The following is an 18937-nucleotide window of genomic DNA, read 5'->3' as shown; positions in this document are numbered from 1 at the left end:
GACTTTTTCAAAGAAGAACCTTCCACTACCTGTACCAATGGCTCAGACCATGAGAAGGCTCAAAAGCATGAGAAGAAACATTGTTACCATGCTAAACTGAATAAATTAAAGCATCAACAAGCCTTCCTAAAGGAAGACCTGCCATTTGTTACGCTTCCGTCAGGGGTCTTTCCTTTTTCGACTTCTTACGGTCACATGCATCACGTGCCTTGTCGCATCACTGGTACTCGTCATTGTGTTAGGAGTGCGGATGTTACAGGAATGCCTCAGATCTCCCGCTGTCCAGGTATTTCCAATACCTGTCAAAACTCATCACTTGTGATCCGTGACGTTCACCACTCTCCTGATTGATGAGATGTTCCCTTCATGCCCCGATGACTCGTTCTGACTCGTTTATATTGCCTATATGTTGTATTCTAGTTCCAGTGTCTGGCTCCTCGCTGCGCATTGATTGCGCAGCCAGTATAGCCTTTGTTTTCATCCCTACCCCCATCTCTGACACCGGATGACTCGTAGTTATTTCAGTGATCGGTTTGTTGATTACTGCAGATACACGTCGCGACTGGTACGGTACTCGTACTTAGGGGTATATAAACCCACGTACTTTACCGTGTATCCTCAGTTTTTTGATAGCTTGCAACTGAGCTAATTACTTTGCTTCGATCCTTGTCTTCTCTCCGCGCGAACAACCTTAGGGACTCGCCAGTAGACAAGACCTCTGTCGGATCTTCGCAATAACTCAGCCATAGGGGTTACAATACGTTCGGCCCGTAGACTCCCACCTCACACGCTTCGTGCCTATTCCATTTGAAGAAGTCACCGCGCTCGGGCATAACAAAATCGAAAAACTCAACGCAGTTTTCGGGACTCGTTGTCCTCTTCGCGAAAGACTACTCGTCCCTGGTTACTGAACTTCAACAAACCAAACCTTCTATCAAGAAAAGGCTCGTCGGTCTCCCTACACGTAAAGACTAACTCACCTTGTTTCCCCGCTCCTCAATTCGACCTTAACAAGTCGGTAACAAAATTGAGAAGCATCCCTCTACCCTCAATCAAATCCACCGCTCTACAGGCAGCCACTAGGCTTTAATAGATCGCCTCCCTAGAGCCAGCGCTCGTTGATCCCTACATGTAAATCGACTCGCGCACCACCCTTTTATCCCACTACCCTGACAGGTTTCTTTCGAGAAATAAATCCTCCCTCAGGCTTCGTTATCACTTCTCATTAAAGTGTCTAACCCCCAGAAGTCGAGACCACCGGTCCCTCCTCGTAATACCCCACTAGGACTCGGTAGGAACCCGCCTTTGCCGCCGATACCAGGAAGACTTGGGCTGTCAGCCACAGCAAGTAATCCTAGGTTATCTTATCTGTCCCGTTTTAGGGAATCGGAAGTCGTGCTTAGTTCAGAAGAAGAAGATGATCAGAAGTCCGAGACTTCTTTCGGATCAGTCCTCAAGGAAGAACAGGAAGCACGCAAATCACCCATTATGTCCATGACAATCGGTCACGGAGAATCAGCCCCTGAGATGCCGCCGAAGGTATACTCTGAAGCGGAGCTGAAGGAAAGGTTGGAAAGACAGATGCACTCTTTGGCAGAGGACTGGCGCAAGATTGCCGGTCAAGGTCAGTCGAGTGATCCCTTCCCAACAGGAACGCCTACGGACTCAGCTCTACGAGCTTGGTACGCCAGGAACTTCGGAAAGGTAATTCCCCCAGAGGGCCCCGTTGGTGGGTCCAGTAAGGGTAAGGCCCCAGCCGAAGATGGTGATGACTCGTATGATGTCCGCCCACCCAACGGAGGAAGGGAGTTTAATGTCGGGCATCCCGGAGAATATGATGGAAGCCACAACAGGCTTCAGACTTGGATCACCCAAGTGGAAGGTTATCTCAACCTTAACAAACACGTATACAACACGGAATCACTCAAGATCTCTTTCACCCTCACGTATATGATGAAGGGAGCCGCCGTGTCATTCACCAAAAATTACCAAAACGAAAACAGGCTCTTAGACGGTTCCATCTGGTACTCTGACACCTTTCAGAGGTTTGTGGAACGACTTAAGGCTACATTCGAATCAGGCGATCAGACTGTGCTTGCAATTTTGCAGCTCTCCGACATCTCCCAAGGAAAGAGAGAACTGGAAGTATATATTGCCGAATTTATGGGGTTGGTTAACAAGGCCCAACTCAAAGAAGAATCGTGTGAAGCAGGGATCTTCTTCGGAAAAGGATTAAATAAGGAGTATAGAGATTGGGTTCTGAATTCCAGACGGGCCCCGACCACCGTAATCGAGTGGATCCAGTGCGCCAGAGAGGCAAGAACTGCGATCGCCACCAAGCATATCCTTGAAGGGAAGGAATCTCGGTATGAATGAAAATTTATTCATTACTGCAGAGGTTCCTGAGATCCTGATGTGATGGACGTCGACAAAAGAAGGCGAAACGTACGCCGATCAAACGATAATGTCACTTGCTTCGAATGCGGAGCAAAAGGTCACTACAAGCATGACTGTAAATCAAGTAAACCCGCGCAACCCCCTGGCGTTCGAGTCGTTCTTTCCGCCGATGGAACAAAGACTGCTTACGTGGGAGATCATCTGGCGACCCCAGAAGAGATGAAGGTGCATGGGTTGAATTTTTAAATGGGACCACCGATACTCCTAAGGCAGGTCCCGCTTCTGTGTTATCCGTGAAATGTAATTCTATAGAGGACGAATCAAATATGCGTGTTGGATCTCCTCTCAGAAGAGCATGGTTGCCGGATTACATGGCAGGAGTAATGGTTTGCGTCGACTCTGGCGCAGAGGTGTCACTCATATCGGAGCAAATCGTTCATCAACTCAAGATACCAAGTTATTGTGTCAAGGCCAAGTTCAAGACGACCTCCTTTACCAGGAAGGACGTGGAGTGGGTCACTAGAAAAGTCTCACTCCGGCTTATTATCAAGAACCGGGTCATCCGCATCAAATGCTACGTCGGGCCTTTGGTAGGAAAAGAACACATACTCCTCAGCATGCCATTCCTTCGGACCTTCAAGCCTCGAATGGACTGGGAACACAACAAGATAACATGCTGGGATGATGGGTTTGTCCCTACCCGAGAATCTGATGTCTACATTAGGGAACAAGTACCCTCTTATGAAAGATACGTGGTCAAGTTCAATGAAGATGGTTCTGTCAAGGAAGAACCGCGGACAAGCAACATCAATAAAACTACATTGTCTACCGAACTTGAAGCCGCTTTATCCCAAACCAAGGAAGAGGTTCTGCTCCCAAAGGAGTATCAGGAATTCGCCACGGTGTTCTCCGAGGAGGACATACCGTTGCCAGTCCATCGACCTGGGCTGGATCACAAAATCCGACTCCGGGATGATTTTAAGCCAAAGAAAGCCTCGGTATACCCGATGTTGCCGGAGGAACTTAAGGTGCTAGATGAGTTCCTTGACGAAAACCTAAAATGCAAAAAGATTCGCCCATCTACCTCGCCACAAGCAGCGCTGGTGTTTTTCGTCGCCAAGAAGGATGGGAAGAAACGGCTAATCCAAGATTACCGGTATCTCAATTCGTTCACCATCCCCGACGCCCATCCACTACTGAACGCCCAAGCGCTTTTCGACGAACTGGTCGAATTGAAATATTACGCAAAATTTGACGTTAGATGGGGTTTCACTAACCTCAGAGTCAAAGAAGGAGATGAGTGGAAAGGGGCATTTATCACCCCTAGAGGCCTTTTTGAACCCACGGTGATGTTCTTCGGCCAGTGCAACTCACCTCCGTCGTTTCAAAGGTACATGGACCAGACCTTCGCTTCCCAGCATGGGAAGCAGGTCGGTTATATGGATGACGTTGCAATCCACGGGAAAACAAAGGAAGAACTCCGCACCCGCGTGCGAGAGTTTCTGGAGATCTGCCAAAAGGAAGGCCTTCGGTTGAAGATCAACAAGTGCGTCTTCGAAGCCGAAGAAATCGAGTTCCTCGGTATGATCATTGGAAAAGGAAGGTTGGAAACTTCGCCTACCAAGACCAATGCCGTCAACACTTGGGAAATCCCCGAGAATCTTACCGCGTTACACCAATTCTTAGGCTTCTGCAACTTCTACCGGAAGTTTATCCCTTCCTTTTCAAGCATCACGAGGCCACTCCATGACCTCACTAAAAAGGGGACGTCATACGTCTGGACCCCGGAGCGAAACGAAGCTTTCGAAAAGCTTAAATCTTTGTTATGCTCATCTCCGGTCCTCCTGATTCCTGACTTCTCTAAACCTTTCGCCCTGTTCACAGATGCTTCCAAACTCGGAACCGGTGCCATGCTCGTGCAGAAGGGTTCCGACGACGAGTGGCATCCCTGCTCCTACCTTTCCCAGTCCCTTGTCGGTGCCGAACAGCGCTATCAGGTTTATGACCTGGAAATGCTCGCGGTAATCTGCGCCCTCAAGGCCTTCCGTCCATATCTACTATCCCCCATTGAACCTACTGTGGTCTTCACCGACCACAAGAACCTGGAGTACTACCGGGAACCCCAGCAGTTAACCCCGCGACAAGCCCGCTGGGCTGCTACGGTTCAGTCTTACCCAATTTGTTTCTCTTGGCAGGCTGGCTGGTTACAAGTTCCCACCGACACTCTTTCCTGTAAAAGTGAAGTGGTTGAACCCGCCCCGGTGGCCACGGTCCTTCCTCCGGACCTTTGGCTTTCGAAGGGGGTGGACTCCCAAATTCGCTTGGTTTCACCACTCTTTTCATTAACAAAATTACAAAAACAGTTAAAAATAAACCGTTTATGCTGTATAGGACATCTTCCAGCAAGGTCCGCACGGTCCCATAACAACACCAAGCCTTATTCCTGCCCACCTGAGGAAAAGTCAAAGAGGAAAAGGCTGCCTGATGCTTGCCCTTCTGAGGAGGTCGCCAAAGGAGCAAGGGGTGTATATGCTGTGTCGACCGAACTGTATGAACGGATCAAAAAGGAAGCTTCGGAGACTGCCGAAGGCCTGGAACCCCAGAACAACGTTACTACCACCGCGGACGGAACGAAGCGGTTTGGGACTACCCGACTATATATACCGCCCGATCACTGCTGACACTGCATGTGGTCCTATCATAATCACAAGTCTGTGGGACATCCCGGTCAAAAGGCAATGTGTGCAAAGATGAAAAAAGAGGTATGGTGGGAAGGGATGGTTAAAGATATCAAGGCTTATATTGCTGGATGCCCAGTGTGTCAAACCATGAAGGTGATCACTCACCTGCCGACACCTCCGGTTGTTCCCCATGATACGCTGAAAACCCCCTTTCCTTTCCAACAGATCTCTATGGACTTAATAACGGATCTCCCTGTCTCGGGAGAACATAAATTCGACTCCATTCTCACGGTTGTCGATCAAGGACTCACAAAAGCCGCGTTGTTCGTTCCTTGTCACAAGACTATTGACTCCGTCGGCCTCGCTTCGCTGTTCCACCAATTCATTTATTCCCGGTTTGGACTACCGGAATCAGTGATATCCGATCAAGGCCCACAGTTCACATCTTCATTTACCAAGGAACTTTACAAGGCAATAGGGGTCAAAACAAGGTTATCCACTGCGTACCACCCACAGACAAACGGAGAAAGCGAACGCATCAACCAGGAGGTGGAGGGATATTTACGGCTGTATTGCTCCAAGTTCCCAAACTCGTGGGCATCAAAATTACCCTCTGCCAAATTCGCTCACAACTCCCGCGTCCACTCAGTACACCAACAAACCCCCTTTTCGTTGATTCTTGGTTACGACCTGTCCCCTTATCCCGAAACACAGTTAACTCCAGTTCCCTCGGTCAAGGAACGCCTGGAACGACTAGCCACAAGTCGAGATGTCGCTGTCCTCGCACATAAAAAAGCACAGGAAGCAATGAGATCCCGCTCAAAAGGGACTTATGTTGCGCCACAGGTCGGAGATCAAGTTCTCCTGGATATGTCTCACCTGCACATCAAAAACCAGTGCGATAAGATTGCGCCCCGATGTCTCGGACCCTTCAAGGTGACTCAAGTCGTATCCCCAGTTGCCTTCCAATTGGATCTTCCCCCTACCTGGAAGGTCCATCTGGTATTTCACGCTTCGCGGATCTTTCCATTTACTGAAAACGAGGTATATGGAGCTGCACCTGCAGCACCCTTACCGGAAATGGTGGATGATGAGGTCGAATGGGAGGTAGAGTCTGTGCTAAATCATAAAACAGATGGTCGCCGTGGCAGGCGAAAATATTTGGTAAAGTGGAAAGGATTCCCACATTCGTCAAATATGTGGGAACCTGAAGAACACTTAAAAGAGCACACTACAGAAGTGCTCGACCAATACAAACTTGCCCGACACCTCAGAAACTAATGGACTCCCCTCGCTCTGTTAACACCGAAAACGATTATGTCGACCTCCCCATTGCCGCAGAATCCTTTTGTCACTCCGACGACAACAGCCTCATACCCCCCATCACTGTCTATGCCCTGACCTCACCTCCAACGTCCCCCACCAGTTTTCATGTCTCCGGATACTCCTCGCCCCTGTCCCAGTCCCGTGCAGTGTCGCCCGCTTTCACCTGCCCTCTCCGACCGCATCCACACCAGGGGATCACAGTCAAGCACATCCCGGCCCCAAAGGTCAGAGTCCCCCTCTGTGAGGACAGTAGCCAAAAGGGAAAGGGTAAAGCACGGGTTGACGATGACCCCGATAGTGGAGCAGCCACGTCCAGCTGTGCCGATGCTGCCGAACCTACCGACGTTCGCAGCGCCTTTACCACCTATTCGAACAGAGGTGATCGGCCAGCCCTCAATCTCCTCGCCGCCACCGCCGCTTCCAGGGCTGACAAGCAAAGACTACCAGTCCCAGTGGCTGAATACTTGGACATTGTTAGGGCACTTGACATCTTCCACGATGGGGACAACATTAACGGGTGCACACCAGAACAAGTTAAGTATTTTGGGATGCTGTCTGAAGTCTACCGAGCATCAGACGTAATCAACGGCTTGGTGTCCAAGATTTGCACCCGAAAGCTTACTGGAGTAGCACCCTTATTGGAGGTAATCATGATCGAGATGCTGGAGAAGGCTTCTTCCGAAATGACCGAAGCCATCACCGGCGGAGCCTATCATCATCTACAGCAGCAACAAATTAACGAGTTCCTTGCGCCACCAGCTTCGCAAGTCCTCGACCGGATCGTTCCGAAGGAAGCGCAAACCCCCAAGGTTAAGTTAAAGAAGGACGTAGCGGATCAGGAGAAGGAAAAGGAGTGGCGTGTGATCGAGTTAGGATATGTGGACTCGGGAGAACTGTTTAAAGAGGTTGGTGCTTGGCTGGGAACTGGAACTTATAATTCCTCTTGGGAGGTGCTCTTACAGGATGCATCGTGGGCCGGCATGCATAAGAACTACTTCAACACCGTCCACGCCTCCGACCCTCTCCCTGCGACTCCCTTTGTCCCTGTCCCTGCGGATCAACTTTGTTTCTACCTTGGAGGACAGTCTCCAGTCCCTCCCGACCACCCCCTGTACCAACACGCCTGCTACCAGTGCCGTTACCTGGGACATTGGTCATGCCACAACGGACACGGTTCCTGCTATACTCCGGCCTTCGAAGAGCCATCATCTCCATCACCATTGTCGCCCATCGCCAATCAAACGCGTTCCCGCGTCTATACTACTCGCCGACCCCTAACCGTTCGCCCTGCCAATGCGACTTCCAACCCGTCCTCAAGGGTCTGAGGACCTTAGAGGGGGGGTGATGTTATGCTTCCATCAGGGGTCTTTCCTTTTTCGACTTCTTACGGTCACGTGCATCACGTGCCTCGTCACATCACTGGTACTCGTCATCGTGTTAGGAGTGTGGATGTTACAGGAACGACTCGGATCTCCTGCTGTCCAGGTATTTCCAATACCTGTCGAAACTCATCACTTGTGATCCGTGACGTTCACCGCTCTCCTGATTGATGAGATGTTCCCTTCATGCCCCGATGACTCGTTCTGACTCGTTTATATTGCCTATATGTTGTATTCTAGTTCCAGTGTCTGGCTCCTCGCTGCGCATTGATTGCGCAGCCGGTATAGCCTTTGTTTTCATCCCTACCCCCATCTCTGACACCGGATGACTCGTAGTTATTTCAGTGATCAGTTTGTTGATTACTGCGGATACGTGTCGTGACTGGTACAGTACTCATACTTAGGGGTATATAAACCCACATACTTTACCGTGTATCCTCAGTTTTTCGATAGCTTGCAACTGAGCTAATTACTTTGCTTCGATCCTTGTCTTCTCTCCGCACGAACAACCTTAGGGACTCACCAGTAGACAAGACCTCTGTCGGATCTTCGCAATAACTCAGCCATAGGGGTTACAATACGTTCGGCCCGTAGACTCCCACCTCACGTGCTTTGTGCCTATTCCATTTGAAGAAGTCACTGCGCTCAGGCATAACACCATTTACTTACCATGGAGAAATACAAGTTGGATTATTTAAAAAGTGGTGTTGAGAGCTGCACGACTGGGTAAAGCATGCTAGACTGGACCACAAAAAGAGTACCAGGCTATCAGGAAAATATCTCAGCAGTCATGCATACTGATTTTACAAGCAAAATGTGCTCAACTTGAAAAAGCGATACACCCTAACTACATTCTTTGAGGATTTGTTTGACTACATATTCCTGGCAGATTTCCAGATGCAACAATGGGACAAATTTGATGCATGTTGCCAAGAGGGGCACTTGGTCCTTGATTTCTTAAGGAAGCTACAGGAAGTAGCTGACACTGTTGGTGATATTAACAATCAGGACATTGTTCTCACATTCTGGAGACATTACAGGAGATCTATATGGACAGGTGTTTGGAAATGCTGGACCAATACATCATGGATGTCTCAAAGTTCAGTTGAAATATGCTTTTGATGACTGTATCTCCCTTCCTGCTTTCCTCATAACTTGAAGTGCCAGAAATTCATGTACCCAGTAGCATGGGACATTATGAAGTCCTCCAAACCCATCATATTCAATGTATAGCATACCAATGGTACAGATCTGTGTGATCACTTGGCTCCCTGTGGATGAAAACAGACAGATATCACTTGAGTTACTGGTCTAGAAATGCCCCTGGGACACAGTTTAGACAGTTCACATCTAACAGCCTCACATGTTGTAGGGCAGGTGTTCTCGTACCATCAGGCCATGCACAAGAGTGATTATCAGCTTTCATGTCTTCGCATTGCCATGGAGTAAAAACAACATAAATACATCCATCGAACAAAGCAAGTGGATGATGAATAGGATACAAGACGCAGCCCTTGAACGAGAGCATAGGGAGTCGTAGTTCTCCTCGGAAGACGTGCTATCGCTTCGCAGCCCTCAACTGTGCGCGCAGGTTTGCGTTGGCGGTTTGCACCGAGTTGAGCTCATCCAGCAACGCAATACGCTGAGTTTGCTCGGACGTCTGCATGGCGTGGACTTCCTCCTCAGCTTTGCGTAACTTGTCCCTGCACTCCGAGAGCTGGCCCTCCAATTGCTTGCGAACCGCCTCTGGTGCTGCAGCAGCCTCCTGCGCGAGTGCCAGCGTCTTGGCGCTGAGAACATTGTTTGCTTCTGTAAGCTGTCTGCAGGTCTCGGCTTGATCAGCAGCGTGCGTCTCGATCTGCCTTTTGTCAGCCACCGCACGTTCTACAGAGGTTCGAAGTTCCTCAATCTCCTCCATTCTGTATGTATAAAAATGAATGTTCAACCACCCAAAAATTTGCAGAAATGGCAACGCACAATGCTGACTGTCTCGTCACTAAGGCGTGATTCTGGTTCTCCAGCACAGCGAGATGTTTTTGGTACGTCTCGAGCGCGACGTTACTGTCCTGGGCAAGTTTCTGCGCTCGTTCAGCATTCTTCTTGAGCATATCGTGAGCCTGTGCAAACCGGATCAATCTCTCGATCAACGCTCGGTCGTCGATGATAAGTGCTTGCACACGCGCTACGAACGCCTCGATGGAGAAGGGACCCCCAACAGCAGACTGTTGTGATTTGGCGTCATAAAGAGCTTTCAAAGAGCGCACGTCCATATCGGACAGAGACGGAAGACCAGATTTGGATTGACCACCAGGACTGGACGCAGAAGAGATAACGCGGAGATGCCGCCGTGTGCTAAGAGTAGGAGCACGGAGTTCAGGAGCCGGAAGTACAGCCCAAGCGGGCTGAAGAAGTGCCACAACATCGGCTATCTCGCCCTTGTACTCGATAGGAGGACCATGATGGACGGTTGGTGCACTTAATGCCTAATAGGAGTTAGTGGTACTGACTTCCAGAGGGAAGAGTAGCTGACCTTGATACGCAAGTCTAACTCGACGTTTTCTTGTTTTGCCTCGTCTCGCTCTCGCCGTATTACTTCCAGCTCGGCAGCCATTGTTTGATGCTCCTCGTATTCGGATTGTAGTTCGGACTCCAGGCGCTCGCGCAGAGACTCCCACTCACCACATGCCTTATGATGACCTTCCAGCACTTCGGACAAGCTGCTGAGGTGAGAATTGAGAGACAAGAGCGTACCCTGCAACGAGCGGTCGTCCTGAGAATGCTGGAAGTCATACTGTCGCATCAGTGCATGCAACATATCCACTGCCTCCTCCAGTTCTGCCCGAGCTTCGGTGGACGTTCGCAGCGACTCCAGCTCTTCTTGCAGTGCTCCTACTTCAGCCAGACGCTCTTCCTCCATCGCATGTTTCTCTGCCTCCCACTGATCCCTCATCTCTGCCAATTGCCTCCCCAACGCAGACATCTCTTCCTCCTTCTGTTGTATTTTGGCATCAGCCTTCCGTTGTGCATCGGCTAGCAATCCTTCTGTTTCCATCGCTCGTTCACCTTCTGCTTCCAGCCCATCCAAGCGTCGTTGCAACTCCTCGACCTCTCTTTCCCGAACGGCTAGCTTCGCTCTATCCTCTTCCCACACTAACCGTTCTTTTGAGAGCTCGTCATTTTTGTTCTGCAATTCCATTCCCATAACCAATTCAAGCTGCTCCTTTTCGAGACGTAACTGTTGCAGCTCACGTGCCATTTCCGCTTGTTGCTTGTTGGCAGCATTCAACGACTCGGTAGCTGCTCGTAATTTAACCTCCAGTTCGGCAACGTCTGAGGCAGAGGGAGGCAGTCTCGGGAACTGGGCATCCGCATGGCCGGCGAAAAGGTGGGTAGCATCAAAACGTGCAGTCGAGGAAGTAACAAGAGAAATCTTCGTTGAACTACCGCTCGGCGTCTCGGTGCCCAAAGCATTGCAGTCGTACCCGTTAGCGAGGGGATTAGCCGCCCTCTCCATTTTCTGCACCGAATATCCAAGTACCCCAGCACAGTGCTCAAGCAACTTCTGGCGCACTTCACCCGCACGTTCTAAGACGTACCAGTATTCCTTCTGGGTAGCCGTTACCTTGCGTTCGGCGGCTTCGAGTTGTTCTTCCATCTGTTTTGGAGATCTCGCATGTACTGCATTGATGCGAGACAGCGAAAGAGCGGCATCGCGCATCTTGGCGTCAAGACTAAGTTTCTTTTCCGTAGCAGCGAGGCGAATCTTGAGAACTTGGTACTCCTTGAAGGACCTTTTTAAGACCGTGTAAGTTTAGGGCACAATGACTGATATCGAACCTCTTTCAACTCCTCAACTTCCTCTGCACCGAGTATTTCACAATTACGACTGTCCACGATAGCTTCGCTAGTCAACAAGCTCATAAGTAATTCGTCGCGAATGTTGACATGCTCAGAGGCCAGCAGTGAATCCGGAGGGGCTGCATGGGGATATGAGGGACCTGCAAGGTGGTTTCCTCCAGAAGATTTTCGAGGCGGGGAGGGCAGTACGTGAGATTCTGTACTTCTTGTATGTGAATGTGCGGATGATAGTGGCGATGCTGGGGTACTGTTCCAACTGTCGAAGAGATGATGGGTGCTTGCTTCGTCTTGCGAATAGTCAGACCGGGTGTGGTGGTGCGTGGCTCGTCTTCCGCTGGAGAGGCCGATCGCGAGACCTGGGGTGACCACAATGATTTCGATGCCGCAGCTGGCGGGGTGGGTGCTGGAGTTGTCTCTGTCGTTGCATGATGCGGCTGCGGTTGTGGTGTGGCGGGTGACGTCCTGGCCCCCACCCCATAGTCTGCGGACGCCGTTCATGACAACTAGTGTCCGTTAGCTCACTAGTGAGACAGTGTCAGACCGCCACTTGTTGAGTGTTGTCCACTGTAAGGGAGAGCCAACAGAACAAGCCCTAAAAGTCTAAACTGCCTGCAACTTCTGCCTTTGTCCCCGGAGGAAATCCCAAAAACGACTGGCTGACGGCGGCCGACCTGTGAGACTGGAGACTCCGTACACAGCCGACACCACTTACGTGCCCGACCGGCATGCTCTACGTACTTCACAGCTCGTTCTGAAACCTCGTGCGCACTTTTCATTTGGATGACAGTACGAGCGCCGTCGAATCCAAGCTGCTAGCTACCCAGCGATGTCGTTCACTTTTGAGTGGCCTCGCTTCTCCGAGCAATTTCACACCCATGCTATCCAGATGCTCAACAATGCCCTTAACAAAGGAAACAAGCCGCCAGTCATTGCAGACAAGATTGAAGTCGTGGAACTGGAGATGGGCACCCAGGTACGTTCGTTTTGTCGTGCGCTCGACGAAATCCTACTCAGATACTCTTGAAGCCTCCTGAACTAGAGATTCGGGATATTGGCGAGCTCACCAGTGGAACAGTTTCGCGGCATATTCAGATTGACATATAACGGCGATGCTCATATTGTGCTGAAAACCAAGGTTCAGGTTAGCAGATGGCACAGTTTACACTACCTTAGTGGCCTCACGGATAATTTTCACCCAGGCTAATCCCCTGAACCATAAACAACCCGACATCCACCTTATGACTGGTTCTAGGGGCATGCTGGCTGCGAAAGAGCCTCTAGTCGTACCCATGCTCCTCCGCCTATCCCACTTCAGACTTAACTCCTACGTAGTCCTTGTCGTTTCAAAACAGAAAGGCATCACGCTCGTCTTCAAGACAGACCCTCTCCAGAATGTAGACATCAACAGCACGTTTGATTCCATCGCTGTCATTCAGAAGTTCATCCAGCGCGAGATCGAAGGGCAATTGCGCCAGATGTTCAGAGAGGACCTACCAGGCATCATACATCGTCTGAGCCAGCAGTGGATAAAGGCGAAAGTGGAAGCACCCTACTTGGACAAACGACCTCCTCCGGTGATTCGGCGGCCGTTCGATACTGCGTCTGCGCCGGATCTGTCTTATCTATCTCCTGGGTTTGCAGCCGCAGGTCTTCACCCTTCCTTTCGCCGTCCACCATCACTTGTGGGTGGCCGTGCGCGCTCTATTTCTGGCGTCTCTGTCACAAATTTACCGCAGAGGACGGCGTCCAGTCTCAGGTCTACTCCGCCAGCTCCAGTGAGCGCCCCCTCCACCGAGGCCAGTGGTTCTCTACCTGAAATAGAGAACTTCGATCCCACATATGGCCTTCGTCCCGAGGGTCTCCCCACAAAGAGCGTGTTCACCAGTTTCGGACAGTTGTTTAGGCAGGACAAGGGCCTCGCGGATCTCACGGAGGAACCGTCAGAGGGTGACGAACAAGGAGAACACGAGTCATTCGATGCCTTGGACTGGGACGATACGATTCCTGATTACTCCCCACCTCCGAGCGTCTCTGAAGAATTGGAACCAGTAACCGAGTATGAAACAATACCTGCAGTCGGAGGCGGAACTATCACGCGCCCTAGAGTATACCACTCCCAGTCGATGATACAACCTCCCTCCGAAGTCCCTAACGCTGCGTCCGAGGCCGAGAGCGCGTCATCCTTTGCGAACCTTCTCCAGCGGGCTGGCTCCTCAAAGCTAAATTCGACGTTGCCACACCCAGCTTCCCGAATGAGACATTCCCATCATGCCTCGAGCTATCACTCCTTTGAAGAAGGCCTGTACGGTTATGGAGAGCGATATCGCCCGCTCTCCGCCCCTCCTCTTGATTTCGCACGACCCCCGTACCTAAAACACTCGCCGGGTAAAAGCGATACGTACATGTCGCGGTCTAGCAGCGAGCTTTCACATTCTGTAGACACACCATCCTCTCCCGAAGTTCCCCCGCCCTCCCACTACCTCGATGCCAAGTCTCATCGTCGTCTCTCTGTATCATCGTCATACGGTTTCGATGCTTTCCACTCCGGCTCCTCACCAAAGTATCACACCCTTTCAGAAGCTGATCCCAAAATAGTCCTTCGCCCCACTCTCAATAACACTGTCCACCAACTCTCCACTCTCAGCCATTCGAATCATACCTTATCGCCGTACACGCGTTCTTTGGCACACTTCACGGTACGCAGCGTCCCGCCGCGAACTGTCAACGCTTCCGGAGTAAAATTACCTCCTGAACGTCGACCCACTAAAGCCAGACGTAAGCGGACGTACCGTATCGGTGGACTGAAGGCAGGCGCAGAACCCGAGCCCCCACCGCCCACCTCACCACCATCGCCTGCTCCGCCTTCCGAATTCGATCAGGCCGATGTGGACCAATACTTCCGCTTTCGTGATGATTTTACCCCTCTGCCTCGGGAATCCAAAACACCTTCTCTTCGTGATCATCATCAGCATCGCGACCTACGTCGACGACGGCCGCATTAGTTTCATATCAGTTGGTTTTCTTCTTGTTCTTACATATGGCACTTCGACATCCATCGCCGTTCAAATATATCACATCAGTATTTGTAATGTTACCTTCGATAGAGAAGTAGATTATCAAGTGTTATTCTCATATGCATACGCAGTTTGGACGAGCTTGTCCATTGCTGAGTGCTGAGTAGGTGCAAGCATCCTAGTGCAAAATTACATGCTAGCGAGAAAGGGAGCCAACTTATATCTACAATTCTTGGACACATCAACGTCGTTCGTTTATATGGCTACACTTCAACAAGATATTCGTACGGTTCAAATTGCGTCGCCTCCGTTCTCTTACACATGTCTACTGAGCAAGGTTGAAAGGAGGGCCAAGTAGGAACGTTTCAACCGGGTGACCAATGACACTAGGCTCGATGATTGGCGACGACGTGCCAAGCTCGAACTCCTGATATACGGTGAGAAGGAATATTAAGAAAATGAAGCAGTTTGGGTGAAAATTTGGTGACGCTCACATCGACATGCATACTGGGCAGTCGGCTCGTATTTTGCCTCGCCGACGGAGTCTGGCGGAGTTCCCTAAAATCATTCTTTGTGTACATCTTCGTCAACCCGGAGATGGCAGGTGAGCGAAGAAGCGCAGTAGGGGGTGAGAGTGCAACGAGACCCAAGATATCCCGAGCCGGCAACTTGCGTTTCGGTGTCGACGGCACGGGAGCAGAGGGTGCTAAGAGGGTCTCCAGATCACGGATGCTTATGCAAACAGTCCGTGGAATTATCCTGGTAGGCGAGAACGAGTCTGGATGGGGCGTTAACTTTCCTCTGACCGTCTTCAAAATGTCTATGTCGGGTTCCTTCTTTCCCCCAAATGCGTTACATAGTTTGTCCCACTTATCCCGTGACACACCTGGGAGGTCAGAAGGACCTGGGAGCTTTTCACAAAGCCAAGATAGCGTCGAAAGGATGACCTGGAGATCGGAAGGTTGGAGATCATCCATTCTTTCAACTACAGCAGACAAGCAATGGCCGAATTCCCACAGAAGTCGGTCAAGGGCTAGATCCGCGTCGTCGATCGCGGAAAGTACTGCTTGTGCGCGCTCGAACGCTTCGACCACATCAGTGTGGATCTGTGAAACCGAAACACCGCGGATGAATGTAAGGGCAACAGCCAATTGCACGGAAGCGTCGGCAAACACGGGGTTTGTGGACAGCAAGCGTGCAAGACGTAACAGGGATTCCGAGTATACATGAGCACTTAACAGGGCTGTCATGGTATCGGCTATTGCCTGACCGGCACGAGGGATCACCGAAAGCGTAGTTACGCACAAGGTCGCATGTTCGGAGGACGGACTCATGAGCCGTTCTATTGTTTGAATATGCCAGTCCACAGCTTGCTGGGCCACCAAGCGTACGTGCTCCGTCTGGCCTTCCATGATAAACCTGGAAAGATCGGACATGTGTTTCAGTTCTTGAGAAATGAACCACTGTCTAAAATCCAAAATCCCATTGTCCAGTGTGATTAGCAGAGACACGAGTTTGCATTTGCGGTCGACATCCAGCGCACACAACAGTCTCTCAAGGTCACCAAGAATGACGGGAAGAGTGGACAGTACCCACTTCGAGGTTGATTCCACAGGGTCCGAAGGAGTAGGTAGTAAGCAAGTGAAGAGTTCACAAATCTGCCGAACCTGCTGGTGCGGGTCACCATCAAAGGTCTGGCTTTTTTGGAGTAATGTGCGCAAAACAACTGCAGACCTCGTTTTGGGTAAGTCCATCGTGGAAGATGCGGAGAGAACGCCTAAGACATGTGAACAGGCCTGTTTGGCGTGCCTCCCGGCCACATAGACCGGCCGTGAGTAGGAAAGGTCGCGTAAGACCGTGTCCGAAGATGTGAAAACAAGATAAACTGCGTCCACAAGACGACGGATCGTGCGAATGGTAGTAACAGCGAACGGTTCGAGGTATGCAAGCAACTGTAGAATCTGTTCAGAAAGTAGCAAGTATTGCTCCAAAAGTCCTTTCTCCACTGGTGGTGGCACGCTCAAGGCGAGTTGGTTCTTGAGCTCTTGACCAACCTCGAAGGCCAGATCGACAGAGCGGAAGAACAACCCATAAACATTCTCCTTCCATCCCGTTTGCAGCACTTCCAAGTCACCAGCGCTTTCTGCATCGACATGGTGCTGAATGATTCCGACGGCAACCCGAAGCACCCGCACACGATCCATGTTCAGCGGGCCCGAGTTGGATCTAGCTAGCTCTTCGATAGCGCTCGAAGGGCCGTCCTCCGCAACTGCAGCGGCATTTTCCAGGGATTGTCTCTCTTCTTCGCTGATGTAGGTCAGCGTGAAGGGTTGCCACGAACGTATGCACTTGACAAAATGAGGACTGAGGTAACACCGTGGCTCGTTTACCAGGTTCAATATGATGTTCTCCGCATGGATGCCTGACATATCTGGAGGATCATTGTCCATTGTCATGCATTCCAGACGGAACGTCATTTGGCGCAAAAGAAGGAGATGGTTGACAATCTATGCAAGTCTTAGCCTGGGCAAGGGAAGAAGAGAAACAAGATTACGTACCTCACGATACCCCGGAACGTCCTGCCACAGTCGAAGAACACCCAGTGTCCGCTCTCGGCAACTGACATTTGGAAGGCTATCAGACCACGCATAGACAGCCAGTACGCATGCGACGCCGATGAAAGCCTTGACAAATCCTATATAATCAGCATGCGAAGCATTCGCCAACTCCGAGTCCCACAGGCTCCCGGGAACACTGCAATCGAATGTTGGGCCACCCTGAAGACTAGCAAAGAGATCCTCGTGTGTTGTCATGCAGCTGAGCCAAATGCCAAACGACTTCTCTTCTGAACCAATGTCCTTCAGGAACCGGGCAGCCGCGACGAAATTTCCATTGGGGTTAGACAGTGTGTCTTCGAACAGCTGCCAGTCTCGCAAGCGATTTGACAGTCTTCGGATGCCTTTCTTCACGTCTGGCTCCGTCGCTGGCATTGAATACACCGAATCCAATGCGCTTCGGAACCAATCATCATCCAAAAGTTTTGCAATATCAGGGTTTGTCGATGCGTCTAGCAGGGTAAACACCGTATCTTCGTCTACACTGGACGTATCAAACACTCGCTCCAGGTCGATGGTTTGCTATAGCCAGAGTCAAAACTAGAATTACGCCAATACTTCTCAAGCTTACCACCAGCATGCGTGCAAGATCCCGATGTTGCGAAGCAGAGCGACATAGTATCTCTGCCATGAAATATGAACGAGTGTTATCCTGTCGTTCATCTTCAGCTTGACGTCGAGCGAGTGGATAGCATAACCGACCGTTGGACTAATAGCATCTGCAACCTTTTCTGCGAATCTCAGCAACGCCTCCAGAGAAACGTCATCAGCAACGGGCCTGCTCAAGCAGCGATATGCAGAGTCTAGGTCAATATCCACATCTTCCTCGTGTAAATCTGAGTAGAGATGCGGGAATTCTGGGAGATCCCAATCATCGTTAGGAGGTTTCAGGCAGAACATGAGGCGTATGACGAGGCTCAGTGGAGGTGCATCTGGTATGAGGGCGAGCAATTGCCTTGCTAAGTGGGTCGGATCGGAAGATCCTAGCTAGGTCAAGTGCAGGTGAAACGGGTGTAGGCTCTAACACAGGTAGTGGTCGTGCTTCATAAGAGGTAATGGCTGGAGATACTTCGGAGACCGGTTCGCCGTAGATTGCCATCGACACAGTTTCAAAGTCACCCCGCACTATCATGAGACGCGTTGCAAACTAGATAAACAATCAGCTCGGCTGAAGGAGCGATACACTGTATGCACACGTGCATCTGCACCCATATTGACAGCAAATTCTGCCTGTCCGCCAGCATATGGAATGACTGTTGGTATAAGGGCGTTGGGCACCTTCAACTTGGGTTTTCCATCTGCTTGTGAGCCTGGCTGCAGTGGATGGGCATTAAAGTAAACGTCCATGAAGAAGGCTTCAGGTTCCGTGCGCCTAGATTTTGTCAGTCAAGCTGCCATCCTCGAGATTGCCCGCTCACGCGATGATATCTGGGGCGGCGACAAATGGTCTTGTGCCTGTGGGGAATATCCTCACAGACTGCACCCTACATGGTGATGCAAACCGTATAGCAGTTAGTTTCGAAGTCCCGAATGGAGTCAAGTTGCACCATTGCAAGAGCATTGGTATCTCACTTCAGCGTATTGGTCGGAGCCAGTTACAGTATACGCCTGCTACGGTCAGTGTCACAGCCACGCAATACCAGCAAATATGATGTAGCAGTTACGCT

General features: G+C 50.6%; 3 protein-coding genes across 3 annotated transcripts; 1 reads left to right on the top strand and 2 right to left on the bottom strand.

Moving 5' to 3' along the window:
- Window positions 1–9332: 9332 nt before the first annotated feature.
- F5J12DRAFT_3282 (Up-regulated during septation-domain-containing protein) lies at window positions 9333–12327 on the bottom strand. The gene is made up of 4 exons (XM_051738918.1): window positions 11621–12327; window positions 10314–11564; window positions 9761–10266; window positions 9333–9702 (listed from the first exon to the last, which is right to left on the bottom strand). Exons 1-4 carry the CDS (start codon window positions 12137–12139, stop codon window positions 9342–9344), a joined length of 2637 nt encoding a protein of 878 aa, XP_051605346.1. The 5' UTR covers window positions 12140–12327; the 3' UTR covers window positions 9333–9341.
- Window positions 12328–12457: 130 nt separating this feature from the next.
- On the top strand, window positions 12458–14643 carry F5J12DRAFT_917667 (uncharacterized protein; the record flags this gene model as incomplete). The annotated part of the gene is made up of 4 exons (XM_051749199.1): window positions 12458–12618; window positions 12709–12782; window positions 12841–13416; window positions 13438–14643. Exons 1-4 carry the CDS (start codon window positions 12468–12470, stop codon window positions 14641–14643), a joined length of 2007 nt encoding a protein of 668 aa, XP_051605345.1. The 5' UTR covers window positions 12458–12467.
- A 103-nt stretch (window positions 14644–14746) lies between these two features.
- Window positions 14747–18831, bottom strand: F5J12DRAFT_931890 (uncharacterized protein; the record flags this gene model as incomplete). Its single annotated transcript, XM_051749547.1, has 10 exons — window positions 14747–15082; window positions 15150–15739; window positions 15779–15898; window positions 15926–17162; window positions 17214–17792; window positions 17842–17922; window positions 17973–18257; window positions 18280–18417; window positions 18465–18642; window positions 18689–18831. The coding sequence occupies 10 exons, from the start codon at window positions 18829–18831 to the stop codon at window positions 14981–14983; spliced, it is 3453 nt and encodes a 1150-aa protein (XP_051605344.1). The 3' UTR covers window positions 14747–14980.
- Between the last annotated feature and the right edge of the window lie 106 nt (window positions 18832–18937).

This window comes from Pisolithus orientalis (assembly GCF_024613125.1).
Source record: "Pisolithus orientalis strain OTSU chromosome Unknown F5J12scaffold_1, whole genome shotgun sequence".
Lineage (NCBI taxonomy): Eukaryota > Fungi > Basidiomycota > Agaricomycetes > Boletales > Pisolithaceae > Pisolithus > Pisolithus orientalis.
The sequence above is the reverse complement of the archived record's forward strand: the minus strand, read 5'-3'. Positions and strand labels throughout refer to the sequence as shown.